This window comes from Amblyomma maculatum, chromosome 11 (genome assembly GCF_055883805.1).
Source record: "Amblyomma maculatum isolate TAMU_Amacu chromosome 11, ASM5588380v1, whole genome shotgun sequence".
In the NCBI taxonomy this organism is placed as follows: domain Eukaryota; kingdom Metazoa; phylum Arthropoda; class Arachnida; order Ixodida; family Ixodidae; genus Amblyomma; species Amblyomma maculatum.
Window position 1 is genome coordinate 116,490,674 of NC_139354.1, and position 27,953 is coordinate 116,518,626.

The 27,953-nt window shown below is 44.5% G+C and overlaps 2 protein-coding genes and 1 long non-coding RNA gene across 6 annotated transcripts; 1 reads left to right on the forward strand and 2 right to left on the reverse strand.

The window, feature by feature from the left end:
* Window positions 1–11,305: 11,305 nt before the first annotated feature.
* LOC146174804 (uncharacterized) lies at window positions 11,306–11,921 on the reverse strand. 2 transcript variants are annotated; one of them, XM_084585668.1, is made up of 2 exons: window positions 11,737–11,921; window positions 11,306–11,564 (listed from the first exon to the last, which is right to left on the reverse strand). In XM_084585668.1, the coding sequence occupies exons 1-2, from the start codon at window positions 11,910–11,912 to the stop codon at window positions 11,402–11,404; spliced, it is 339 nt and encodes a 112-aa protein (XP_084441794.1). In that variant the 5' UTR covers window positions 11,913–11,921; the 3' UTR covers window positions 11,306–11,401. The 2 variants fall into 2 exon arrangements, with proteins under 2 accessions (XP_084441794.1, XP_084441793.1); XM_084585667.1 differs by having other exon boundaries at window positions 11,306–11,624.
* Window positions 11,922–15,901: 3,980 nt separating this feature from the next.
* On the forward strand, window positions 15,902–21,706 carry LOC146174805 (uncharacterized). The gene is made up of 4 exons (XM_084583970.1): window positions 15,902–16,317; window positions 18,743–18,944; window positions 19,321–19,440; window positions 20,394–21,706. The coding sequence occupies exons 1-3, from the start codon at window positions 16,274–16,276 to the stop codon at window positions 19,384–19,386; spliced, it is 312 nt and encodes a 103-aa protein (XP_084440096.1). The 5' UTR covers window positions 15,902–16,273; the 3' UTR covers window positions 19,387–19,440; window positions 20,394–21,706.
* On the reverse strand, window positions 21,539–27,387 carry LOC146174806 (uncharacterized). 3 transcript variants are annotated; one of them, XR_014701971.1, is made up of 4 exons: window positions 26,870–27,387; window positions 25,913–25,998; window positions 25,614–25,679; window positions 21,740–21,868 (listed from the first exon to the last, which is right to left on the reverse strand). It is a non-coding gene; the product is annotated as an uncharacterized LOC146174806 (long non-coding RNA). The 3 variants fall into 3 exon arrangements; XR_014701972.1 differs by lacking the exon at window positions 26,870–27,387 and having other exon boundaries at window positions 21,539–21,872; window positions 25,913–26,313; XR_014701970.1 differs by lacking the exon at window positions 26,870–27,387 and having other exon boundaries at window positions 25,913–26,313.
* Window positions 27,388–27,953: the final 566 nt, after the last annotated feature.

The window sequence follows — 27,953 nt, forward strand, 5'->3', positions numbered from 1 at the left end:
AGATCCCCCGCATCTCCGCTGCACGGCCGGGCGCAAGTCTCCCTACCAAACTGTTCTTCCCGCCGCGAGGGGCGCGCGCGTTGCACCGCGAGTTACTCCTGCACGGTGCCTATAGGGCACATTTGTACGGCTTCGGTAAAGAGGGGCTTTATATAGCTATGTGTATGGTGCTATTTCATATAATGCGGCGGCCTAAGGATGCATTTTAATGATATGCGACAGAGGCAGCAATTACGGGATACGGTGAATAAGCAGGTAGCAAAGTGCGGCTACTCCAACGAGGCTCTGCAAGGAGATTTAAGTACCCCAAGTTTTGTTTATCACCACCAGGTTGCTTAATTTATGCGATATTTGGTAATGGTTTTGAGGCGACATGTAAGTCGTGCAAGAGCCTGTTGCAGGAAATATGAGTCAACTGGACCAGTTGCAGGTTAATGAAAACCAAGGACAATGGAGGCTTGATGTACCCCGCAAAGGAAGTAATCAAGCTTTGTCAGCTTACGAGCACCTTCATTAACAGAATGATGAAGTCTGAAATGGTCGGGCGAAGTAGCAAGCTGTGTAAACTTTTGATTTCATCATTTTTTCTCACTATACACAGTACCTGCAGCTCATATATGAGAACAATGATCGTGCCCATGCTGAGGCGCTATGCAAGATATCGTTAAGTTGCTGCCCCCACTGATAGAGAGCTGGGCTGGAAATGTGAACTCAACAGTAGAGCGACGTTTAAGGCTATGGCATAAACCTCTCTCAAGAAAGGTTTTCCATCTGCGATTGGTAATTTTCTTCCTTTTTTGTGTGGCCATTTAATAAACGTACTCGGCTGCTCGCTGAATCTCGGCTGCAGTTGCGCTCTGAAGCGTGAACATTCTTGTGATCGCAGGTAAGAGTTTCACAACAGGAACACTCGATGCGCGTTCTTCCATTGAAAATTGAAAACCAGCAAAATTGTATGGGTTTACGAGCAGCCAATAAAGATAGTAACAAAAACTTTCGGTGCATACACGTAGCACTTTGAGGGAGACCGGCTCTATGAAGCGCGCTTAGTTCGGTCATGCAAAATGCGGGAAGCCATGATGGATAGCGTTCTGGCATACAAAGTTTAAGGTCTCCAACTGAGTCGAAGGTCCCAGGTTATCATCTAGATTTAACCTAATAAACATCTTCATATTTCCACCGTAACATTTATCAGAATGAGATAGAAAGGTTGGTTACATGTCGCATTTTCACAGAGGTTGTTCATAGTAGAAGATTTTTTTTATTGGATAGCGCTGTCAGCTTAGAACAAGTTGACATCAATTTGTGTATAAAAGCTGTATGCAGTAATGAGTAAATGGTATAAAAATGACACGGAATCATTAGGCTACCATGGCAGCTGAACAGCTTCGAATTGTTCACAGCCGGGTGACTATTTCATGTGACAAACAACTTGATCCGAATGCAACATCATGGTAATGCGAGCTTTCCAATCGAGTGGCCTTGAACCACCGTCACATTAAGTTTTTCGGTGTACACTCCAATATACATCCTTGCCGAGCAAGCGCTAAGTGCTGACATGTTCACACTAGATATGACAGTATATACTAATTCGTGTTGCCAAATTGTGCGAAGCGGAGCTTTTATATCCTTAAAATAAAAGCCTTCTACCACGCCAACGCCTTCCTGAAAGCGCAGCCAGGCGCAGCTCTCCGCGCGCGGCTGTCCCCGAACGGTGGCGCCGCGGCGGGGGCGACGGGAAGTAGGCGCCTCCCGTCGGTTTCGGGCGACGTAGCAGGCCGCACCTAGTGCGCTTCCATCGAGCGGCCGTGCAGGTGGTATGCACTGAGCACACATGGCGCCCAACTACGCCGGCTGCGGCCATTTTTGCGGTGCACGTAGCAGACGAAATCCTGCCAGTATACTGCTCCGAAAGCGTGCTTTCGCCATGTCACGTTGGCTCGCGTGCCACATTCATGTTGTTACTTAGACTCCTCATGCATCGGAAACCGGGCCTGTAATTGTCGCTCTCTACAGCTGCGTGATAATGCGTCTTAAACGCCACTTAGGGTGGACACATGCTCTGGTTAGCGCTGCTTGAGCCGAGGTACACGAAAAGGGCGCAGCGACGAATGTTCACGAATTAGGTTCCCTCTGTTCCGAAAATAAAGCTCGTACAACGGTGACAACAGCCGCTTCGCGAATCCGGAAAGCTGCATGGGGTTCAGCAGCAAGTCTACGGGGCTCTTGCATTACTCTAGACACCGTGTCCGACTGCGACCCTAGATTTCGACCTCTTCTGCATGTGTGACCTAGACATAATGCCTCGGAGTTTACCCTCGGGGTTACCTGCGATCGGTTAGGGCGAGCTGCATCCCGGTTAAGCGCAGGATGGATACTAATTAAAGGGCCCCTGAAACGCCATTTACGGCCGTATTTTGATGCTACATGTGTTTAGAGGTGGTCTTAGTGAGCATCGAGATCACATTCAAAAAGCTCTGCGTGTTAGCTGTAATTTACAAATAATTTTGGAAAATTGCCGCTCGCAGCCGATTTGGGCGACTCACCACCGTGCGTTTTCAGCCGCCCAGCCCATGCGACGTCATTGGGGTTAGCGTTATCATTGGCCATGGCCATATGACGTCACGTGTACTTTTTGCAATTATAGATTTTAAAATTAGCACTATTCTTCCTGAAAGTACTATGTTATTCGTTAGTTATTATTGTACATTAAAGAAAGGTAAGAATTCTGCGCGCATCTTGATAGAAGCGAAACACTTCCGGCCGAGAGAGATCCGTCTGCTCGCAAAAGCACGTGTTGCCCGGTTGTCAGTCTTGAAATCTCGCGATCCCAACTGCTGCTGCTTTTTTTCTGGTCTGCAATGGACCACCATTGCTGTGTAGTTGGCTGTAAAGCCGAGGACAGGAAAGATGTTATAATGCGACATCGTGTCCCTACAAAGCAAGGTGTCACGCGGGAAAGCTGGCTCCAACGCGTCGGGCTGTCATCGTCGGACAAGCGCCAGGAGCTCAGAGTTTGTGGCCGCCACTTTTCCCGTGACGCATACCAGTATAATCCCAGTTTGGCGCAGCAAACTGGCCTCAACGTGAGACGTCAACGCCTCAAGTCCGACGCTTTGCCGACGCAGTTTCTCCCTGGAATGGTAAGTTTTCTGGGTTGCGAGTTATTGTGGAAACACGCGTAGCATGGCTCGGAGTCTCGCATGGAAGTGCATGAAGCCTAGCGCAAGTTTTGCAGGCGCAGAATCCTTGCGCGCAAACCGCTCTTGCGAGAGGACCACAACAAGTTAAGGCGCTGAAAATGTATGAAAGGGAGCTCTCGCCCTGCGGCGCGCGGATAAGGAAAAAAAAAAAGATAAGGCGACCTGCGCACATGGAACCATGAATTAACATACACTAACGTGTACGCGATCACAACAATCGCAGTATAATTTGCCTGGGTGGTGCAGTGGGTTAGGGTGGTCGACTGCTGTGCCCAAGGCACAGCGGCCGCTTTTCGACGGAAGCGCAAGCAAGGTGCCCGCGTATCGGTGCGGACAAAAGTAAACGGAGCACGCTTTTTCTTCATTTTTCACTCGGTGCATATTTGAAACTGGTAGTAGTGGTATGCGTGGACCGGTAGTAGACGCAAGTGCCCTTTCACGGACAAATATTTCCTGATCTCCAGTGAGGAAGGCGTTCTTTTAATTTGACTGAAAAAGCCTAGCTGCTCTGTTTACTTACGTGCGCACCTGTACATGTGCTGTGCGATGTCACTCAGTGCTGTGCGGCGCCTCGTCTGAGTCGAATATGGGGCGTTGAACCCGATAAACCAAGCCTGACTTGTAATAAAAAAATACCACCACACTAATAACAATACAGACCAACTGCATCCCCCCTCCCCCACCCCCCATCCACCTAAAGATATGCTTATTTTACAGTGCGTTTAGTCTACTCTTGATCTTTGCCTTATAATACCTGTATATGCATGTCTTTCTCATTCATGAAGCGGGAAATTGAAGGGAAAATTGGCTCGTTATGATACAATTAATGAAAGGAGCCAACAGTCGAGTCCAAGGTAAATGTAGGTTTTTTTTAAATACTTTTGTGGTTGATATTGATCAGAATTAGTCCTGTAACGATTTTAGGCAGAAAGATAATTAAATACCAAGTGGAAGGAAAAATAACATGTGGTATATAGATAAAAAAAAAAGAAGGTATCCCCTATGACCTTGCACTTGTAGACTGTTGTCTCCTTTCATTCTCATTCATGTGCAGAATAATAAAACTGCCATTAGCACAATGTTGATTACGCACAAATTTCCTTTCTTTTCCTAGCATGGCAAACCATCATCGCCAGGAAGGCCGAAAGACCTCAGCACTACACAGGTTTCCTCTGGACAGGTTAGTACTGTTATCATGGTATTAATAACAATGTATATATACTTTTATATTTATATTTATGTATATTTAGGCCACATATGTAACTTTGGAATATGTTGCACACATATATGATGGCTCTATTGCTAGAAGCTATATAAACTAGCACAACTGTTGCTATGTCATTATGCTTTCATTCAGGTAGTTACGTGTTCAACCATTGCTTCAGACGCCTACCGGAGGTGATCCAAATACCACAGCTCTTCCTGTAGAGATGAGAATATTTTGGATAGTTCATTTTGTCCAGTGGATGATGCAAGTCTTTTGACATATGTACATGCTTAATTTTCAACTGTACTGAACAGCTTTGTATTATATTGCATATGATGGCTCTATTGCCCGAGTAAGTAAGCTATGCAAATTAGTGCAAATGTTATGTCTGCTTCCATGCACAAGCTCGATCATCGCTTGAGGCACCTTCTGGAAGCAATTAAAATGTAGCTCTTCCTGTATAGATGAGATTATTTTGGAGTTCAAATAGTTAATTTTGTTTAGTGGATGATGCAAGGCTTTGGTGTGCACTGGCACACCAAAAAAAGAAACTCGGAGCAGATATATTAACTGGATTAACATGGGAGACCCGACGTTCAAAAATAATGAGCTTCTGGATTGGTTCATGGAACAGTGTATTAGTCGACTGTCCTGCACTGTGTCTTTTGTTTGTGCTGCTAACATGCCCCCAAATTTTTCAGGGCTCTTGAAACTCCACAAACTACAGCTTGTCTGTGCAAATTTTTTAGTCATATCAGTTCTCCACTTTCAGAATATTTGTGTATGTGTTGCAAGTTGACAATGTTTGCATTTTGTTACGGGCAGTTCACTCTATACAGCACCTGAAAATGAAAGCATGAAAAATTTCAAATCTGCAACCATCATTATAATTATGAATATCTGTCTGCAGGAAGCATCACCAGCTACTCGCACGCATTCAACTACTCGCATGCATACTGTGGCAACACAATGTGGGAGTGCCATTCTGTTGGTAAGTCATTATTGATAAAGATGTTGTAGTGTTGTGAAAATGTATTAAAGAGCTATATGATTGATTACATTAAACGTAGATGGGGTGCTTGCAAATAATTTTAAATATATTAAATTTTTCCAGGCACACAGGTCTCTATTGGACTTAAATCTCTAGTCAGCACCAAGGTTCAAACAGAGAAGCCTGCCACCAGAGAAGTCGGTGGCAGGCTGCTATCACTGGCCGCTCGTTAGAACAGAACTTCTTTCATCCACTTTTGTGCATTTGCTGGCTATGGCAGGCAAGAAAATTTGTCATTTAAGCACAGTTCATTAGGCAAAAAAAAAAGAAAACTTGACGAAATACGTCACCTATGTGTCACATATTCACTCATTCAAACCTGCAAATACCCTCCCTGTGACACAGTCCATTCGAATGATAGCGTTCATAACTCTTAAGGATGTGGTAATATTCACAATGGGTCAACAAATATTGCCTTGATGAGTCTATAGAGACCATGCCTCATACATACCTTGCACACCACTAATCTCGGACGTGGTGTTAGGATATTCACAGTTGCGTCAGGTAGCAAAAGGGCAATTTTTCCTTACATAATATGGTCATGCTGTGTCTGCCTAGTGTACATTAGTGCTGTCTTTAGAGCTACTACGGAGCCATCACATGCACTTTGAAGTTTAATTTTGCACAAATATTTGAACAAGTCACTAAGATGCACAAGGATATTTGATTCTGTTGTGAAAAAAATATAAGTTGCGTAGCCCTAAAGTGTACCTAATTTGCCATGGCATTTTTTCTGTTCCCTGTTGATAGAATGAAAAAAAAAATGCATACCTACTATAAACTTTGACAGCAGCTTTATTTAGCACATTTTACAGCCAAGACATTCCGAGATGAACATCCACGGCTGCTACGTATTAGTTCATAATATTAACAATCACATGGCACCAATCGCTGACATCACTGCACTTCTTTTTCAGCGACCATCAGGATGAAACGGCCCAGTCAGCGATTGAGGAACCCCTCTACAAAGAGCGAAAATTCCTTGTGTTCGAGGGTTGCCTGCGGCAGCTTCTTGAGACCTGAACAATGTGCGGGCAAACAAGAACCCTTTACTTTAGCATAGCGGGAAGCCTTGTGACCGTGAAGGGGACATGCTCACTGCAGCATTCTTTCCTCTGGAAAAGCCAACCACTGGTTGAAGGAAAACCAGCAAGAAATGTCCTCCTGGCTGCAGGCATCTTGTTCCCTGGCTGCGGTATAGCTTCAGTTCTTCGGTTCCTGCAATCCATTGGGGTGCAAGGCATCACAGAGAGGACCTACTACAACTACCAACGGGCACACTTGCTACCTGCCAGAAGTGAGGTTTGACAATAAGGATATCTCTCATACAACATTCAAGTCACAGTATATGTCATTAACTCGATAAGTAGATGTCGCATCCTTTCATGACAACAACTTGAAGCTACAATGCAACATATAAAACATATAAAATGCAGCATATATGCAAAAGCGGAGGCATTGCAGTGCAATGCACCTGCTACTGCACATCTCTGTTGCCTTTGGCTACATGTTTAATAGACCAGCTGCAAGCTCTAGTACTGAAGGCATAATTTTTGCAATATTTTTTTTTTAGTAAATGTGCTGTGAGAAAAGTGAAAAGCATTGCAGCATTTGAAACCTGCCCCCCCCCCCCCCCCATCCTAATATGCATTAAGGCAACCACATGACTGCAAGTTTGTAGCCTCTAAATTGAACATCTCCTTCTTTGCAGCTTTTTCAGCAAAGGCAAGCAGAACTTGCTAGTGAGCTTGTAGGGACAACAACAGACCTGGCAGGGGATGGTCGCTGTGACTCGCCAGGCTACAGCGCAAAGTGTACTAGCTGTGCAGAATGGAACCATTTTGCACACTGCACAAGTTCAAGTCGGTGAGGTAATGCGACTCATCCTTTCCGACAACTGAGGTTCCTCCTAACATCACATCCTATCTTACGGCATTTCAACCCTTCTGCTCCAACTTCATTGCACACGGACGCAAGTAGCATAGGCCTCAGTGCTGTCCTCGTTTAGCGTTATGACGACTGTGAACATGTGATTGCTTACGCCAGTCGGACTCTAAGCAAGACTGAGCCCAACTACACCATCACCGAGCAGGAATGTCTCGCGGTTGTTTTCGCCGTGCAGCGGTTTCGCTGCTACTTGTACGGAGAGCCTTTCGTAGTAGTAACCGATCACCATTCCCTATGCTGGCTACTCAATCTCTGTGATCCGTCTAGTCGCCTAGCCCGCTGGGCACTTCGCTTGCAAGAATACGACAACAGCATTTCATACAAAAGTGGCCGACGGCACGCAGATGGAGACTGCCTCTCCTGGTTACCACCTGCCACGACGGAATGCGACGCGGACAGCTTTGATCATTACGTCACTGCTTTATCTCAGAGATTTCCAAATACTCATACCTTTTGAGCCGAGGAACACACCGATCAGCATCTGTAGTCGTTCTTAGCTGCTGCTCAAGACCCAACCTCGAACAGCCAGTTTTGCCTATGCCTATGTGATGGCCTGCTATACAAAAACGTTTACTCTCGTGGCTGCTTGCTCCAGGAAAGTGTCTTGTTTTTTTCACCGAGCCCACGACCAACTTGTCCCCACTCCCTGTACGGCCGCCGCTACCGGCCAACTCTGCGATTACGATACCTCATTAGATAAGAAGGCTGTGAGAATCGGTTTTGCTACGGACTGTCGGTTAATTGAATATTCTTTTTGCCTTTGTTTAAACCTTGACCTGGCTTAGTATTTTACGCTGTGTTTTTTGTGTAACTCTCGCCCTTACTTACTATCTCTGGAATACTTGCTTTGTTATTTTATAATCTTCTTTCTCGCAGCGTTTGTTCATTGTCGGTTTTTTCTCTTGTCATTTTTTGAGTAGTTTTTTATTACTATCATGTCCTGGTGTTTTACTAATTTTTTTATGCAGTGTAATTTGGACTACTACCTATATATGTTCCCATTGTGTGTTAAAAAAGTGACGCATAAATTTATTCCTTGATCACACACCAACACACGCACTTCACTGGTTGACCGGCCTAACTTTTCTGTGTTCTCAAACCTCATAGAGGGACGACGGGTAACCGTAAAGTGGATCCCGCGCCTCTGTTAATCGTTAAGGCGGGGTTTGTGACAATATAAAACAGACCAAAACTGCAGGAAAGGTATTACATATGCTAAAAAATTACAAAAATTACAAAAAGGTCAATGAGCTGCAAGGATTCATGGGATTTGCCAACTTTGAGAAAAATTTGTGGCACAACCTGCATACTCTAGTGCAGTGAAAAGAACTGCTCCTCCCCCCCCCCCCCCTCCAAAAGAAATTGCACGAGTGCACTCAATTCTGCTTAGGTGCAGTAATGTGAAAGCACTGCGATTTATGTCACACTGCTTAAATTGGTCCGACATTACGCTAGCAAACCTCGGCCGCACTCGTCCATATGGCGTACGTGTATGCCATATTTACCCAGGTTAAATGAAGGAGTGGTGCAGATGGTACTTCATGAAGATCACAATGTTTGCCGCACAGCTGAACAGTATGTTGTAGTTTGAACTTGATGAAGAGAATGATGCTTACTGCACAGCATGAGTGTGTTGCAAAGTGCATTGCTCGTACCGTAGACGGGGAATGCCTCAGCCCACATAACCAAAGCAGAAGCCAGTGGAGGCCGCTTGGAACCGTCAAAGCCGACAGCCCACCATCACACACCCATGTAACTGGTCGGAATGCTCTGCCCCAAGGCAGGTGACCTCTTCCCCTTGGATAAGTGCTCCCTTCTTCTCTCCTTGCAAATTTCATCGTGGTCTTTTTCTGCAAAGCTGTAAATTCTTCAGTTCTGCTCCTTCTATCTGGTGCTCTGTTCTATATTGCCTTTCGTTTTCCTTTGACTATCCTGCACAGATGAATAAAATGTAAACACCAACACTGGAAAAAGCGACCATGAAAAGAAGCCACAGAAGAGGAGATATGCGGATAGAAAAGCGACAGCAAAAACTAGAAACACATTCACAGATCTCAAGGAAGCAAGATAACAAGCCAAGCTGTCGACAAAGTTCAGGCCCCAGAAATTGCAAGAGAACAAGTTAAAAACAGCCTTATCAACAGTGCCAAATGAATGAATTATGAAAGAAGCTCCTCGCTCTATAAAATGCCAGAGGGATAAATATTAGAATAGGGAATGACAAGGTCTCCCAGCCCAACTAAGTGATTCCTGCGGTACAAGCCACAAAATGAGAAGCAGTGGCTACCTTAGCTGGCAGAATTTGTGTACATATATTCACTGTGAAAGGAGAGCGATGTAATGCACAGTTAGATACAGTTGATAATCAAGAAATAGGGGATTATGTCCAGGCATGACAGCTGGTGATAGCCGAGAAAGCTAAAATAAGGCTTTTAGAGCATTCGCTCTACTTCTCCCGTGCACAAACCTCAAAGTGAATGCAATGTTGACTTTGAACTCTCACGCTGTGCAGCAAACAATGTCATCTTTATAGCATAGACATGAGAGCACTATGCTATTGCCACAACCTATCACACCTCGTAGTAAAACTACAACACACTCTCGCACTGTACAATAAAAATCGCCTCCATCAATTTCTAATTGCAAGACATTTTCATGCGCTACAATGATCATCGTCTTAATGTTTCATCTACTCCTTCTCCTTCATTAAACTTACGGAAATACACCATGCACATACGCCACCTCACTATAGACGGAGGTTGCAACCGTGCCAGACAGCCTGCCGAGACCATTGAACAAAGAGAAGCCAGACTAGCCCATTGCCAAAAAGCTGAGCAAGAGTGCGAACGAGCCAAGATCGAAGTGGCAGCAGCAACTGTGACTGCGGCCAATGGCTAACGCTCATGAAATTTGGTTCAAGGACGGTTGAACCTGCACAACGTTTTGAAAATATGCAGTGCTGCCCCTACACTTTGGCAAACACACCTGAAAGGGACCAGCTATTACTGCAGCTTGGAGATAAGAAATGTAACACTCTGCAAGCGTATTAGACTAAATAAATTCAAATTAATAATTCAGATCAGCAAATGCAGGAACAAGAGTTGTAGTTTGATCTGTGCTTCACCTGTATTACTCCACTGCTGGAATGGATGTATTCTGCGATCTGTTGCCATGTATTCACGGCTAGGAGTATCAATAAACAAACCTTCAAGCACTCATTTCATTGTGTCAGTATTGAGCACTCACACACTCGGTATCAATCAAAACACAGAATGCTTGTGCTGCCTCGGCACAAGCATTCTGTGTTTCGATTTTAATTTTTTTTCTATAAAATTCCATTCCAAATAAATGAATGTTTATGGTAGATGCTTGGAAGCATGTGCTCAAGCAGACTTGGCGATGCTCAGCATTGTCCTCCATTCTGGATTGTTCTTGGATGTGTATTTTTTTTTTTACTAGGATTTGAATTTTCTTCCCAGGCTTTATTTTTCACTAACTAATAGTTCTACACCTTTCTTGCTTAGATATCTACAAGTTCTGGCACTTTAGAGGAATGAGATGTCTGTTCTTAAACAGTGCCACAAAACAGACACTTGACGCAGTGCATAACTTGGCGTTCATAAAATAGCATTCTCTATTTTTCCACCTTAAAAATAAACGCACTTCCATGCACCACTCGAAGCAGTGCGCCTGGCACACGTGATAAAGTTTAGAATACAGCATGCAGTGAAGCGACAATCACCTGAGATTAAAGGGGAGGGTGCCTGAATCCCACGTAGCTCGCCGTCGGAAATTCACGCCGAACCCGGCAAACGACGCAGGCTGGCAGGACCACCCTGTTGCTTTCGCCCAGCCTGCCCTAAATCCACTTGGTAAACAAGCGATAGGCTATGAAGCGGTGCTGCCTGAAAATACCACGCTTTACAGTAAACGGATCATACACACACAAAAAAAATAATAATGCGAATCTGTCACCTGACGCTTCCGCACTACCTACTTGTTTACATCTCCGTCTCCATCGATGTTCGCTCCCTCCTCCTCTAGTGCAATGTGCACAGCCCGAAGGACTTCGGGCGTTAGGCGCACGCTTTGGAACGCTGGGTGGATCGTAATGCAGCCGCCGTCCTGCTGGCACACCACCAGCACCTCCGGCATGCTGCGGCAGCATACATCTTCTTCAGGTGTGGGCATGCTTTCGCAGCGGCCGCAGCGGCACCTGCGCGTAAGTAAAATGTGAAAAGGCCGCGAAGCAAACACGAAACGGCATTTCATGAAATAAGAAAGTTGTAATAACTTATGTGCAGTGGCGCGTGCGCCACGGAACGCACCATGGTAGGCCGTCGTCTCCGTTGCCAGCGGGTGGTTCAGAAGGGCCAGTCGATGGCGTGCTGCTGTCGTCGCTGTCTAGCGGATCACGAAACGGAGTATAATCATATGGATCAAAGTCCAGCTCGGCAGCGGCTTCACGCAGCCTCGCTTCGAGCTCGGGATCCATGCGATCCATGGCGACCGACACGCGAAGCCGGTCGTGCGCGAACCGCCGCAAACACGAAGGGGAAGAAATCGGAGCATCGGAGCACTACCGGAAGTAAACAAACCGAGAGACGGTGGCGTCACTTCGTGACGCATTATGGGCGGGGCGTCGGCCCGGACATTTTCTTTTTTTTTGGCCGGCGCATCGGCGTGTATGAGTTGAGGGCTACAGTGACGGGAGAGGAGGAGCGTCATTTTTAATATGGAATATCTGCGCTATTAAAGATGTTAGCCTAAATTTGTTTGCGCTTTGCTGACTAGCGAAGGCACGCCGACCGCTCGTGCGCCTTTCTTAAGCACGGCTTCAAGCTTTTCATGGACCCTTTAAATTTTCCTAAAAGCTGTATGTACCTCGTCCCGTTTCGGACGTTGAAATGATCGATTCCTGGGGATATGCGCTGTTTACCGGGGGTGTCGGGGACAGCCTGGTGATTACTTTTTTTTCCTTGTACACATGCTGGGAATATACGCTTACGCCCATGGCGATATGCAAGCTGGCCGCCTAGCTCGGCAACCCTCCAGTTTAACTCTATCACTTCATTGTAGGTGCACTGTATTTAAACAGGTGCCAACAAGACAGACACGGCAGGGATGAAGCGCGGATCGACTACCGAGTATCGGCAACACACTCGAGTGTCGACTTTTGTTAACACGCATGGCGCACAGCCCAAAAATGCGCCACCACCATGGACTTTGCCCATTTTGGTGCCTTAATGAGCTACCATGAATTGCGACAGTCGACAGCAACATTTTGTAAAAGAAAAAAAAAACATTTGTGTAGTGAACTAACAATAAAGCTTCCAAATTCCGACTCTCCGAAGCGCTTCCCTGACCATTATCTGCGTTTCGAGTGAGTTCATAGCGTCGTTGGACATGTTTGTCGACCTCGGCTCGAGCAGCACAGGTTATCTGCAACGGCATCTGGCATCCTTGTGTGCGCCGAACCCATTTGGGATCCGAAATTCGGACATGTTCGTCGAGTTTTTAAAGCTGGATAACCCTGGCACCTGCAAGTTGTTCAGCATAGACGGGGTTGGCCTTTATTATTCGTTGCCGCATCCTAAACTGATGAAAGGCGTCAAGTTGTGCTTAACACAGGACAATGATGAACGTTCGTTTATTGACAAGTACGGTGTGTAAGTGGGCAGTTTTCTAGAACTCTTAGCATTTTATTTATCGGCAACAGTGGTTAAATGAGAGGGAAAGTCCTTTGTTCAAGCATCCGTAGTGTACATAGGTTCCGAGGTGGCATTGGCCAACATTCTTTTGAGCAGCGTTGATAGAGCCATTGCAAATGCAACAGATGGGTTAGTTGTTCAAATTTTTCGGTGCGTCGATGATTACTTGGTGTTGACCCGACCGGACTGCTTTTCTAGAAGTTTGGTTAATGTTCCGAAAATATTTGATGAATGCGGATCTGGATTGAAATTTACAACCGAGGTGCCAAGCAACAATGAGCTGCAGTTTTTGGATTTGACCTTGTTTAGTGAACATAAACACGTGTGCTGGTGCTATCATTCACGATCTGGAAAACCCTTGCTAGACTTCCAGTCTGGTCATACGAAACTCGTAAAGGAGGACATTGCCTCTTGATTGAGCGCCTGTGTCTCGTCTGCCCTTCTCTGTCCATTGTGAAGTTTGCGCTGTTTTTGCTCCGTGCTTACAACCTGCGCTCAAGAAGTCTTGCCATGAAAGATAAGGGACACAGTAAAGTCTTTGTTTCGGTGTTGATGGGTGACTGGATGGTGGAGCAAGCCAGTAAGTTGGTGGAGAAACTTGGCAAACAACCGGAGAACTTTATACAAAAGAACAAGAGGTGGTACAAGACAATAACAAAGGAAAACTAGCCGCGGTCGGCCGCGTCGACCGCTAAACAGAGCGACATGGGACTCCGCGTCCCCGCAGTCGAGCTGGCGCCTCTTGCCCCAGCTCCAAAGCAACAACTACTCCCAGCGCTCGCCAGCGCGAGCGCCTTATCGCCAGGAGTAGCACCAGCAAAAAGACACTCGGGAGCCGTCCCGCGCTTTAGAGATGAGCCGAGAGCGCGCCCCTTTCCACACGTAAAAACATAAAAATACAGTAACTGTAGCTTCTCTTCTCCACGTATGTGTGCCACCCGTCGCAGCGTGTCTGACTGTTTCGCTTACTTGTGTTGGTGTACTAGTAAGCTACACGTTATGCAGCGGGACGAAAGCCAGACCTTCTCGCGGGATTTATGGCCTCCGGCTGTTCTCACTCAGGCGACGGGACCGCGGAGGGAAGCGGAGGTTCTCTCCCGTCTCCCGTAGCAAAGGGAGGCGCGTGACGGGGGTCCGAAGAGTCTCCGCTCTTGAACTAATCGTCTCCTTCAAGGAACCATGTATTTGAAAACAGACCAGACGCGCAGTTCGCACCACGGCACCCCGCCGAGACATTCCTTCCCAGCCAAGTATGCCAAAAATGCAAACGGTAACGCGCCGGACCTTACAGATAGCGTTTTAATTCAAGCAGGGCGGTTGCGCGAACGGTTACCCTGCTATATTCATTCGGCCAAAAGCAGAAAGGAAAAAAGATGTTTGCAGTTGTTTCATACGCACATTGCATGTCTCATGGGCTTACGAAGGTCGCCGGTAGATATTACATTGATGTGGTGTTTTCTGCCCCTAGGAAATTAGGCACAATGTGCAAGCAAGTCATGCAGAGGCAAGATGGCAAGAGGGAGGCATGTCATGCGCGTCACGTATCACCAGCGGTTCCCTGCGAGGTAGGGGTGGTGTATTCCCTTTTCATGCGGCGTCACGTACAATGGACAGACTGTGAGGTGTGTGAATAAGCGAATAAGGAAGCATGAAAACGCAAGAAAAAAAGATGCCCTATCACACACAGCCATCCACTGCAGAAATTGAAAATGCAAACACGAGAAAGAATATGAAGAATTGAAAGCAAAAGGCCATCCACTGGCTCAGTCCACTTTTATACGCAAAAAGTGGAAATGTACCCAGACTACAAAAAACGCGCATTTTGTTTTGCCACAGTGAGGCGCCACGTGAGGTAGTGGTTCCACATTCATAATCGAGGCATGAATTGTATCAGCAGGCCTTTCGTTGCACCATCAGAAAAGAAAATAACATCTTTCCGACCGCATACTGTTTAGATAACTTCTTTGTAGTGGCAAGTTGTTTCAAGGAATATGTATGTGTTTCGTTCTTCAATAAACCTCAGATGATAGTCAGCGCTTGTTTGTGTTTCCTTCTTCGTCTTTAGCACCGCCTCGGCGCATTATCATCATCCGTCCGACTATACTCACTGCAGGGCGAAGGCCTCTCCCGTTTTCTATGCTAGCTGCCTCCACTTGACCCCTGCGAATTTCTTTATCTCATCCACCCACTTAATTTTCTGCCGCCCCCTTCTACGCTTACCTTCCCTCGGAATCCAATTGGTTACTACATGCCCTGCCCATGTCCATTTCTTGTTCTTAATTTCGACTGGAGTATCAGCAATTTGAGTTGTTTCCCTGACCCACTTTGAACGCTTCCTACCATTTTCCTTTCCATGGCCTCTACGTTGTCCTCAACTTAATAGAGAGATTTAGCTTACCGGAGACGTATTACGTCTCCCGGAGACGTACAGACGTAGACGTATCGGACGCCTACTGCGCATGCGTGAAAATTGATGTAGACGTATTCGGCTGACACCGGGAAAAACACGTTTTAGCTGTACGTATCGCCCATACGTAAGACGTATCGCTAGACGTACATGCAGATGATGATGATGGCTATCCAATAAAAAAAAAGATAGAAGTTATTTGTAATAAATACTTCAAATAATGTCACAAAAATGTCACATGCAGATCCCCCGAAGTCATCATGTTGACGTGTTAGCTGTGTTTTGAATAATTATTAATTTGAGCTCACTTTTAACCACTTTGCCACCTGCAGCAAGCCTGAACAATCCAAGCCTAGTTGCATTACATCCGTTTGTTTTGGTGCTCACATGGAGGAAGGAAACAACTGCTCGTGTTTGCTGGTGTTCGGTCGTGTGCTAGAATTTGCTCCTGCTATCGGTGCAACCTGCCCACGTTACGTTACATCATGCCGACAGCATCCTTCACCCTTCACGACAGGCAGCTTTTAAGCACCCTATCATGGGATGAAATTGAAGACATGCATAGATTTCAACGGGAGCGCGATATTCCAAAGCCTCGAAGGAACTTACGTGAGCGTGGTACCCTTCAACATCGGCGCCAACAACAACACAGTGTTCAACGGGATTTTTAGATTCTAGAAAGAGAGTCTCTGGCTCCGAGGCACCTTGGCACAGCTCGACTTTTACTTCGGTCATCTACTCTACGGTATGACAAGTGGCTTGATCTGCAAGCTCTTCAGCGATTCTCCGAGGTAAGTAGCGCATGGTGTGGTGGCTGTGGTGGCTTGACGGTTACAAGCCAAATTATTGATAGCAGTGCTTTCTGTGTCAAATAAATATGCCCGCCGAAACATGTAAAGCAAAGCTGACTGGCTGTGGCGTTTCAGTAGTCATCTTTGAATGCGAATTAGCGCTAATCCTGAGGTTCAGAGCTTATCAAAACAGTCTAACACTTGTGCGACGGCTTTCAAGCGGAATTAAAGAGATAAATTCCTTGTGAGAAGCGGGGCGGGATGTCGTATCATCCCGCGTGCACACTGCTACGCACTCTCGCGCTACTCATTGCACATCATCCCCATCAGCTTCCATGTGTGCATGAACGCTACCGAGCCTTCTACTCGATATAACTACGTCAAAACCCTATCATTTTGTAGTCGAAAGGCACCAGCGCTCATGCTCCTAGGGATGATTGCATGGGGCCAGTGCTCTCTGGCGCGTAACTGTCGTTTCTAGCAGGCGAGCAGTTTTGGCTACTGTAAAACATCAGTCACCGAACGTCTGCTGTAATCATTCATTTTTTTTTTTTTACGTCAATTAACTTAGGCACACTTGTGCAAAGGCATATATATATATATACCCCTGCTCTCCAACTCGGTTGTAGAGCTTCGGGAAGGTGCTCTCTTGTCGACATCAAATTTAGTGAAACTGTTTAACGTCCCGAATGCAACCAGTGCTATGCTGCTTTTCTATCTTGCCTACTAGCACAGCATAAGGTCATCAACATAAACACTAGCACACTTACAAGTCAATATTTTTTTTTTGATTAAATTAGGGAAGTCCACGGAAACAAAAACTGAGAAATACGCAAAAGGTTGTTACCAGCACAAGTTATTTTTTAATTCGCTTCATGTATTAGAAATACTCAACATAGAAATTTCATAAAATTTTATGCAATAATTTAAACAATGTAAGCAATTTTGGATTTGGCCCTTATCGATATGAAAATCTATATTTGACCCTACTTTGAATGAAATTTGTTTCAGAGTCGTTTCTAGTCTCTTTGTGAAAATAATACCTGTAAATGATCATATTGTGAATACAGCTGATGAAGAGTTGTAATATTCATTGTCACACAATCAGCAGCACTGATTTGCTCTAAAGTGAGCAAATAACTGCTTAGTGGGCTTCTGCTTCAAGCAAAGATGTGAGGCTATTTTCTATTGGTAGAAATTAGTTGGAATGTGTTTAATGAAGAGCTATTTTAATTCGGTGCACCATTGTATTGCCGGGGAATGGTAGATGCACATAGGATGCAAAGCGACAAGACAGCGGCAAATATTGTCGTTTCTTGCCAGTTTCGGCTATTTGCTTATGTTGCTAAATGCAGAAAGCCGCTGCCAACAGGCTAAACTAAATGTAGTCTTTTATAAGTTATTTTGCGAGCTTTATGCACAAACTGCTTCGTCTGCTGCAGGCCTATGTTCCCAGTGTTTTTATCTTCTGGCTTCAGATTTTCCTGTGATCTCTTCATATCCTAGACAGTGATAAGGAAGTAGCTATGGAGAAGCAATAATTGAATTTACACTTGCAGTAGTCCACCCTATCATGCTAAAGCTGAGAAAGAAAGCTGTCAAGAATAAAATAGAATTGGCTCATTTCCATCTGCACATCAGTAGAATCTGGCTCATTTTTGATTTGGCACATGATTTCTGTGAAATTCCTGGTCTTTATTTATATCCTTACTGTGTCAAACCGTTTGCAAAAGTGAGATGTATATATGGTCTTTCAGTTACAGAAAAAAAAAAAAAGAAGAAGAAGAAGAAAATAACTAGTGTAGGTTTCTGAATTTCGCTTGCTTTGAAAAAAAAAAATCAAGTGTCGATGATAGTGTTGAAAAAATCCGGGAGCACTGCGGAATCTACACTGCAGAAATGTGAAAATCTAAGCGTTGCTGGTGCACACAATGCATCACGTTTGCTCTCATCATTATGAATTAAATGCACAGTCATTATCATTGCTAATGTCATCACTGCTAATTCCAACTTCATTGTCATCGCTACTGTAGACAAGGAGAATTTTGATGTGTGTTTCACGATCCCGAGCGTTGCACAGTTGGCTAAAGCGCTCGGATGGGGATGCGAGGGATAGAGGTTCGGCTCCCAGCGGAAACAGGATTTAAATTTTTTCTGATGGCATCATCATGACGTCATTTGATTGACAGCTATAGTGTGACCAAACAAACCAATGCCGACAGTATGAGCCATTAAAGATTTTCACCTTAAAATTGATGGGCCTGTACGAGGTAACGCTAGTGAACTCTTCCAAAAGCAATGCAATAAGTATTATGCTACGGCACAGTAAAGAAGGTGCACACTGAAAGATTATTTTCTCATGACCACTTTATAGGGACTCTATAAGCGATCGTTGCTTGCAGCCGCTTCAATTTTTCCTCTTCAGGCGGTGCATGCAAAGGAAGGCCCCCGTGCTCAACTGCTGGGGTTTCATCATGGCACAGCAAGGCAAATTTGTCGACCCTCTGTGGCTCAGAAGGAGGACTCCTCTGGGCACAAGTGGAGCCTGTGCAGAAATATCAGGCACTAATGTGTACCAATGCCATAGTCTGCCAGTGGGCCATTTAAAGGCAGGCGTCACGATGCAGGTAAGCCTGTTCAGTCATGTCTTCATTGCAGTAACTAGCTGTAATATGTTTTCCATATTCAGGGGAGTCCATTTCCAAATTAAAGCCTAACATCTCTGCTGCGAAAATTCCACAAGCTCTTTTATATTTTTTGAGTTGGTTTTTGGGAAAGGGTACTCAATGACCCACCTCATGAAAAACAGCTTTTCATCTGTAAAGAAACTTGGCACTTAAGTATGTGATGCAAGATTGTGTTAGCATGTGGCATTTTATAAATTTGTAGGAAAAAATTGTATCTAAAAACTGGCAACTGTAATTACATCTCATTATACAAAAAGAACAGAGGCACCTGTGTAGACCCGCATTGGTTATATTTTTAATTCTTGCTATCTTTTAGGGATCCTCAAGGAGACGGTGCACTTTGAGAACCTGCAGAAGATCACCATGGGTCATAAATATGTGATCTATAGTGATGCAGCCTACCCCCGATGGCCTCTACTCTACAAGCTGTTTGGAGGTGCCGTACTGCAGCCTCATCATGTTGCCTTCAACAAGGCAATGAGCAGTGTTAGGAAAGCTGTAGAGGAAGGGTTTGGCAGCATAGCACGGGATTTTGCTTTTATTGACTATTTCAAGAACCAAACTTTGAGATGGTAACAGGTAGGGCGCATGTATAAAGTTGCGCAATGAACTGCCGAACATCTTTGTACAGTTGTCATGTGCCGATGTACTTTGTCTTGTGTCTGCCTCAGTTAGTCAGTACCTTGTGCCTTTTCAGACATAAGTGTCGGCCTACGTCCTACGGTCAAAAAATTTGGAACATTTTTTTTTTTAGGCTTACTTTCTCAGTAAAATATAGACAAGCATGGCAAGCAGTGACCTTCATAGTTGAGGCATTTGTCAACAGTCACAGAATTAATCTCTGTTTTCCTTACAGCAATAATTGCAGCATGCAGTGGTGCATATCTTGTAAATAGGGTAAATGCACTAGGAAACTTGGACATCAGAAACAAGTGGACAGGAGGCTTGCAGACTCACAACTGGATTTACTAAGTAAAGATGACACATATAAAGTGCACAAAACCGCATGCTCAACGCTATACTTTTGCTTGCTGTATATATGTCCTCTTTCGGTTAGTAAAATACAGTTGTGAGCCTATGTGCGTCCATGTCCACTTCTGTTTCTGTTGTCCGTGTTTTCTAGAACAGTTACTCCATTTCCGAGATGAGCATCACTGCATGCAACAATGCTACCCAAAGATTTATGCTGTTCATTTGTTGATGCTGTTATGCCGAGATGCAGCTTTATGAATTTTTTTTTTATGCGAGATGCTGCAATATTTATCTCGATTGATTGCAGCAGTGCATGACTACTTTCTCGTTGTTCTCGTCTCATAGTGTTCAACATGACATGGTGTGTGCGTGGTGGCGTTTAGGGTGGCGTGTGATAGTGTTCGTGTTCAAATGCAGGGGTTTTTGCCTGAGTGTGCAGCGATATGACAGCTTCGGTTTGCCATCTCGCTACTTGGCGAACTGAAAGGACGCGATGACTTTGGTTCGGCGTTGTCTCCCATGCTCCTTTGACTGCGTGACCGTCTACCGGTGAACACCCGACAGCTGCGCTCCGGACCAACGGCTTCACTTGTTCCCAACGCTAACTTCGAATTGTTAGTGGCACGAGATGCTTGTGACTGCAAATATGCACTAGACCACCAGTCTGAACGCTGTACTTGAGTTGTGCTGCGTGGGCCGTCTCTAGTGTTTCACCCAAACGGTTGTGTGTGCATTTGTGTATTGTCTAGATTAAGGAAAGGTGGCATCTGAGTTATAAAAGTGTCTGTATGTGTGAAGTGCCATCTGCTTTGGCGAACCACCACAGCTTGTCTTTGTCAGGCCGTCTGACGGCTTCAGCGAGAACCTGTGCTACCAGATGCAAAAAGTGATGATGCCATTTTATGGTTTTTCACTTCATGCAGCTAATTTACAGCTCATATATTCATTGATCGCATGTGCTGGTAGAGTCATTATTCAGAGTTTTCTGTACACTACTGAGTTAATTGTACTCTCATTGAGCTGTCATGTTGTCGTCATGCCCGAGACGCTTTGCATTGTAGCCCCATCCAGTAGTGTAGCCAGAGCTCGAGTTTTACCAACGTTGGCATCAACGAATGCCGCAGATGCCCTCTCCCTCTGTTTCTGCACTCTTTTTTTTTTTTCATAAACTAAAGTCACCTTTGAATCTCCTAGATTTTAACCCTGCAAAACTGTGTCTAGTCAGGCCAAAGCTATCACGCATATTCTTCCTTTCTTTTTTTTGCAGCTGTGGGTTTCGTGGACCCTGAAAATCACTTCATGAGCCCTTATTTGAGAAACACTGACCTATGATATGCTTTTAGCAATTACCACTATGTGACGGGACATTTTGAATTTCTTTTGGTGAAGTGGTGACCACAGGCCACTAACAGTGTTTTCAACGTTGTAGCTGAGGCTCACTTGAGAGAGCACATATATTTTTTTTTCGAGTCATTGCATATGTTTACAATTCTAACAGTGCAAATATTTCTTAAAATATGCAATTTAAAATTAGTGTAATGCCCTTTGCAGATAATTTCGGACCTGTATTTGCAAAACTGTAGCCTTAGCTACTTATGCACCATAAAATGCAAGAACAGAAACACACCGACAGCATTTGTGTTGCAAAAATGTATTTGGGATTTATTTGGCAAAGTGAACATGGTCGAGAGAGTTTTGGACAAAATAAACTGGTGCTATCTGCAATGTGATATAGTGCCAACATAAATAACTTTCATTCTTTCATCAGCGCAATCAGCATCTTGTCAACTGATTGCCAAGATTTCACCAGCTGATCTTCACATGTCCATCTTCACACGGGGCAGTGTTCTTCACCATGTGCTGCATAAAAAATCCGTGTTGTATTCTTCTGCCTTCCTGGAATGAAAAGGTGCAGTGTTCACAGAAATTACTGTAAAATTAAAGCTGTTATGAGAAAGCTGGAGGTTGTTTAATATTGCTCTCCAGCTGGTATTGCAGTGAATAACTACGCACATGATTATTCATGAAATGTCTGGGCATATGGCATACCCCTATATCATGGCACAGAAGTGCAGCAGTCTCCTCTTGTGAATGCACCTATCGGGGGTGGAATTGCCGCTCCATTTGCTCCATTCTGCTCCCAAACTGCTTTTCCTGCTCTATCCTGCTCCAAAATGCAATATTGCTCCAAAACTGCTCCAAACTGGCTGTTTTAATGTTCTACCATCAAATTTAGTGCAACACGCAAACAATGTCTTTGCACTAGTGGCAAAGATATAACGCATCTAGCACTGGCCTTAATACAAATGAAATTTTTGTAAGGGAAGGAAGCATGTGGCATAATAAATATTTGTTTGCAGGTAAATTTAATATGAGTCACTGGCGATTGGAGATAATTGCAAAAAAAAATGCACTGTGCATGTGCCGTAGCACTTCCTCTCAGCTTTTTGAATCGCCGGTGGAGGGAGAAGCAAGAGCAGCAAGCGAAGCAGATAGGCGCAAACTACTATGAGTCGTTCGGAAGGAAACTTGTCCGACTGGAAAAACCACATGAGTTATTCTAATGGTTGTGGTCTAAGAACAAGCAGGCACTTATCGAGCCTCTTTTTCAGTAACAAGCTTGTCGGACCTACGGCAGACAAAATCATACTTGAATCGTTATCGGTTGGTACACCAAAGATGTCACTCACTAGGAAGCGTCTCAAGAGTGTTGGAAAGCCATACAGGGCCTATTGCCAAGATTTAAAAAATGAGCCCCAGCATTGCTCAAGCAAATGATAAAACTATTGGAAGGAGGTAGTGAAGTAAAAATGCTAAGGCTACCCTTCAGTGCTATCTACATTTCCTGAAGGCACTACTGACCACTGCTCAGGAATTTATCAGCACAGGCATAGGATCAAAAAGGGATATGCACAAGATAGAGAGCAGAAATGTCATGTCCATTAATCTGAGCTCCATATTAGTGGCATTGCTTGAGTGCATTGAAGTGGTAAACTCGACATTTGAATCTGTCAGGTCAGAATAGGCAACTGCGTTAGGTCACAAGGTCACACTAGGTGTTCAGTTATAAAGCACACCAGCAAGCATTTTGTTTGCTGCTAGTCTGTTCCAAGTTGTTGGCCGTTGTCTTGTCAGAAATGAGTGCGAAGTTGGAGACGCATTGAACTTGCATAAAAAGGAAGAGCTCATCTTTTTCTGTCAGAAAGAAAAAAACAAATACTACAATTATCAGAGGCATTTGACCTTAGGAACTTGCTTCAAAACATAATTCAAATGCTCCAAAACTCTTGTCTCATTGCTCCAAAGCTGCTCCAAAACTCTTGTCTCGCTGCTCCTAAAGCTGCTTCAAAATGCTTGAGCCTGCTTCCACCCCTGACCTATGTATCAGACCCATTGATGACTGTCTTTAGTGGTAATGGCACATACCCACGGCGGGTAAAAAGGCCATGGTATATAGCAAGTACAAAAGGTTCATGGACAAGCAATTGAGTATTTTGATAATTACGAATCTTAAACTAGAATTTCATGAAAAAAAAAAAGAAAGGAAAAGAAAAGGCAGTGAATTCTCATTGTAGCAATCTACCTGGTGTGATTATATAGTTGTGAACAGAATTGCACACAGGTTGTAGGGTATATCCCTTGGCACTTGCCCCGAAGGAGAGGAGAATAAACACAAATAGCATGCCTGAGTAATCACCATTTGAACGATCTAACAGTCACTAACAGTGTTTCACAAGGATGCCTGCTTTGGCCACTGTTGTTGAAAGTGTTCATCAAAGACATTGCCCACATCGACATATCCATTAAATTTGTCGTACATATATAGGGTGGATCTGGTACATATGATATGGGCGTGTCCAGAAATCTAAAATATAAATCGAGAGACAAAAAATAATTTTGGGAAACTACTGTCGAGCTCACGCCCTGAAACTCTGCTAGGTCTAATCCGACTAGCTGACGTCGCCCATGTCCAAGGACTCCAGGCCGTCATCTTTGCGGATAAGTTGACACCTATCTTGCGCCTGTTGGATATTTATTAGTTTTGCCACCACCACATGCAGATAACTGTTCTATTATGACCGGCACAGATGCAGACACGTTGACAAAGCAAAGCAAAGCCTTCCTGTTAACATTATTGTTGTGGCTTCAATCAAACAAACTTAATATAAATTGTTCAAAGACAACGCTAGTTATTTTCCCAGAAAGAAATTTTCTTTTTAATCGTGCTGTCAGCAATGAGAGCCGGAACATTACAATTGTAGGCTCGCAGAGAATACTAAGTGTCACGTTAAACAGCAATCTGTACTAGGACTTGCCTGTTGCTGGCATATGCAAAAGATTTTCCATGGTATTTGATGTTATTTTATGTCAGTGAACGCTCCTTCTGATGCACATTGAAAACAAATTGAATCATTTTTTCACATCAACCAATGCATTAAGACCACAGTGGAGGGTGGAGTAAACAATATAATTTTGCCATCCTTTTCTTGAGGATAAATAAAATTCACCAAATGGGTAATTGCAGTAGAAATGTCTCTATAAAATATTACTTCTGAGCTTTTGCATTGATTATGCACATTATGCTCTTAGGTCATGGTGCAATGACCTAAGAGCTGGAAATGCATCACACGTCCAGGCAAACATCACACAAAAGTGTGAAGCCGCAAAAAGAAAAAGCATGTGGGAACTTCCCACGCTTTGCCCGATGATGAATACATTCTGGAGAGGGGTGCCTGAGGGCACACCACACAGGAAGATACGATGGCTGTTTGGGAGAAGGGACATGGCCATAAAACCATTACACTGATCCATTAGTTGAGTTCTACAGATGCTGTTTTGATCCGCTGTATGTGACATCAGACATGCCCTGTGTTTTTCTGGCAGACAGACTCCTTGTTCGACTATTGCAATGCTATCGAAGTGAAAAAGGAAGTTTCTATGTCTCCTCGCCTGTTCCCAAGGTATGACTGCAAGAACATTGCTTACCAATACTGTTTGATTGACTGGCTGATTGACCCAGAGAGATGTGCCGTGTTTTATTGGCCAAAGTTCTGTGAGAGGGCTGGATTGATTGTTTAAAGGCTTCTTGTGGAGTAAAAAAATACTGGCCCTGGGCAAGAGGCTCAATAGTCTATCATTGCTATGAACTTGCTTTTGACCTTTTGCTGTTAAGACCTTTGAAGTATGTACATAAGTCTGCAGAAGTGCAATCAAATTTCATTGTTTTTGTTCTCTCATCTTCGAAATGTCATTCTTCTCTCAAACCGAAGACTCAGTCATGCCACCAAATGGAGTGTAGGTTCAAAACAGTCTGAGACAAGCATAACAATACACAAAGCATTGCGATGGTCTCGTGAGTGTGCACCATGAACATGAAAATTTGTGAATAATTTGTTTTCCTACTCATTTATTTCATTTATCGCTGCTTTCATAGACCATTGCATTTTGTATAATGCACTGTTGCTGCTGCTGGTCCGTGCATAGATTTGGCATGAATGCAAAAGCTAACGACTAGGTTCTAGTGCAGTTGTACTAAGCAGTCTTGAGTTTTAAACTACAGTAAGTTGCTAGGGCATTGAGATAAATAAAACTTTTTACAAATTGGTGCTGCTCAAAATAACGTAAATATGTCCTCACCCCTCAGGGGCACTGACTGCAGGCTTGGTGTTGACAGCAGCGGCTCCACACTGTGCAGACTTGTGGCTGTGCCATGGAAGCAAGCAAACAAATGAAAGAAATAATTATTTCTGCAGCCATGAGATCTTGGGCTGTTTTCCGGTGCATAACAACATGCACGAACTTACTTTAGCACTCTGGCTAGACCTTGTACACAGCAGTAAGAGAATCAAGACTGAGCATTGCAGTGCTTTGTAAATAGCTGTAACATGTTCAACAAGAACATTGAAGAAAGTAATATAAGAAGTGTTGTCGCTTACTATTCTGGGAGTTGTAATGATTGCTTTCATCATCATGAGTCTCTCTGGGCACCATGTCATTCAGGCACTTGCAGGCTCATTTTCATCTGAAAGGGAATAACCATATGAGACACAGATGATTGGTAATTAACTTGCCAACATAATACAGGATGTAATTGTGCAGCTGAAAGTTGCGCCAGGACACTAGAAAAGTGCCACGACGCAGACACTGTTGCCTTCATTCAATGCAATGGTCCTTAACAAGGATCCTTTTTTAAGTTTCAGGTGTTTTTATAACACAATGAGCAAACCAGTTCAGCCTCTGCGACTTGTAAATGCTAATAGGACTTCCAGTGCCTGAATGTTTTGTCCAACAGCATAAAATATTGGCGCACTTCATTTCACGTGCTGACACAGGGACACAAGTTCACAAGCTTGGGGCAAAAAAAAATAATAATAAAATAAATGACCTCTTGCAGTATTTGGCTTTGGCACTGCATTCAGCATGTGCTGTTAGTTAATGGTGCCAGACAATTGTCTGAGAAGATAAATTAAATCATCTTGCAAACAATTTTCATTTATTGTGGCTCCTGGTGGCTGTGCACATTTACATGCACATGTAAACAAAAGCAGCTACACGACGTGTATTATATTATGCAACTCGAGCCATGCTTAGCAAAAATGCTGAAATATCATGTATGTAATTCGCACAACCTAAGTGGCTTTTTACTTTGCGCTGCTATTCCCCAGCAATCGACTAGGCGGTGTTCAGACGGGCGGGCCGTATGTATCGTGTGAAAGCATCATCCACCATCACTCCTACTCGGAGCGCACGCGATCGGCAGGCGCCGAGTCACTGCCATTCCGAGCTACTCGAAAGTGCCGTTTTCGTCACATATGATAACTAATTGTTCCGCTCGGACAGTCCGCTGTCCAGTCCGATCGTCTGAACAGAGAAGGTAGTGAGTAGTGACTTACCAGAATCTTTTTTTTTTTCTGACGCTGGATGGCTTGCAAAGGCCTTTGCGAACGCCCTTATTGCGCAGCGGAGCGAGCGCTCGTTCGCCGTCGGCGGATCCCTAGAAATCGTTGCAACTTCTTTCGACGGCGCCTTCTCCCTGCGCTGTACAGTGTACAGGATGGTGGCGATCTCGAGCTACTTGCTGGTCGTCCGCCGCACTGAAACGCTTGCGCATGATGTTTTCTTGGCACGGGCCGGGGCAAGGGTATTACAGCATTTGATGACGCCAATGTGAAAACGGGAGAACTATGTGGCCCGTTGCGCACAGCAGCACTCTACAAGCACTCGTAGCACCACCCCATCGGCGCTTGGCTTGGCTGCTGAAATCTCGTGAGATCTCGCGAGATTACGGCAAGCTGGACGTCACGCGGCATACGTCTCCGGAGTACGTCTCCAGCGCCTGTACGTATCGGTAGTTTTCACGCATGCGCAGTAGGCGTCCGATACGTCTACGTCTGTACGTCTCCGGGAGACGTAATACGTCTCCGGTAAGCTAAATCTCTCTAATAGAACCCTTTTCGTTAACGTCCACGTTTCAGCCCCATAGGTCAATACCGGTAGGATGCAGCTGTTATACAATTTCCTCTTGAGTGATACCGGTAATCTGCTTGTCATAACGTTCGAGTACCTTCCAAATGCGCTCCATCACAATCGTATTCTCCTAGCTATTTCTCTTTCGTGGTCCGGATCTGCGGTCACTACCTGGGCTAAGTATACATATTCGTCTACCACTTCCAAGGCTTCACTACCTATTTCAAACTGTTGCTCCTTTCCCAGACTGTTCAGCATTACCTTAGTCTTCTGCGTATTAATATTTAAGCCTACCTTTCTGCTTCTCTTGTCTAAATCATTTATCATTAGTTGCAGTTGGTCCCCTGAGTTAACAAGGCAATGTAATCAGCAATCGTTGATTACTGAGATATTCTCCATCGCTTCTGATGCCTAACTTTCATGCCTTTGAATACACTCCGACTCTCTAAGCAAGCTGTAAACAGCACAGGGGAGAATGTGTCTCCTTGCTTAACACCTTTCCTAATTGGA

Excerpts from the sequence above, each read along its gene's own strand:
- LOC146174805 (XM_084583970.1), top strand. The coding sequence starts at position 16,274 with ATGACAAGTGGCTTGATCTGCAAGCTCTTCAGCGATTCTCCGAG. Across the intron at positions 16,318-18,742 it reads CTCTTCAGCGATTCTCCGAG|GCGGTGCATGCAAAGGAAGG; the intron begins GTAAGTAGCGCA and ends TTTCCTCTTCAG. Across the intron at positions 18,945-19,320 it reads AGGCAGGCGTCACGATGCAG|GGATCCTCAAGGAGACGGTG; the intron begins GTAAGCCTGTTC and ends GCTATCTTTTAG.
- LOC146174804 (XM_084585667.1), bottom strand. The coding sequence starts at position 11,912 with ATGGATCGCATGGATCCCGAGCTCGAAGCGAGGCTGCGTGAAGCCGCT. Across the intron at positions 11,625-11,736 it reads GGAGACGACGGCCTACCATG|GTGCCGCTGCGGCCGCTGCG; the intron begins GTGCGTTCCGTG and ends ACTTACGCGCAG.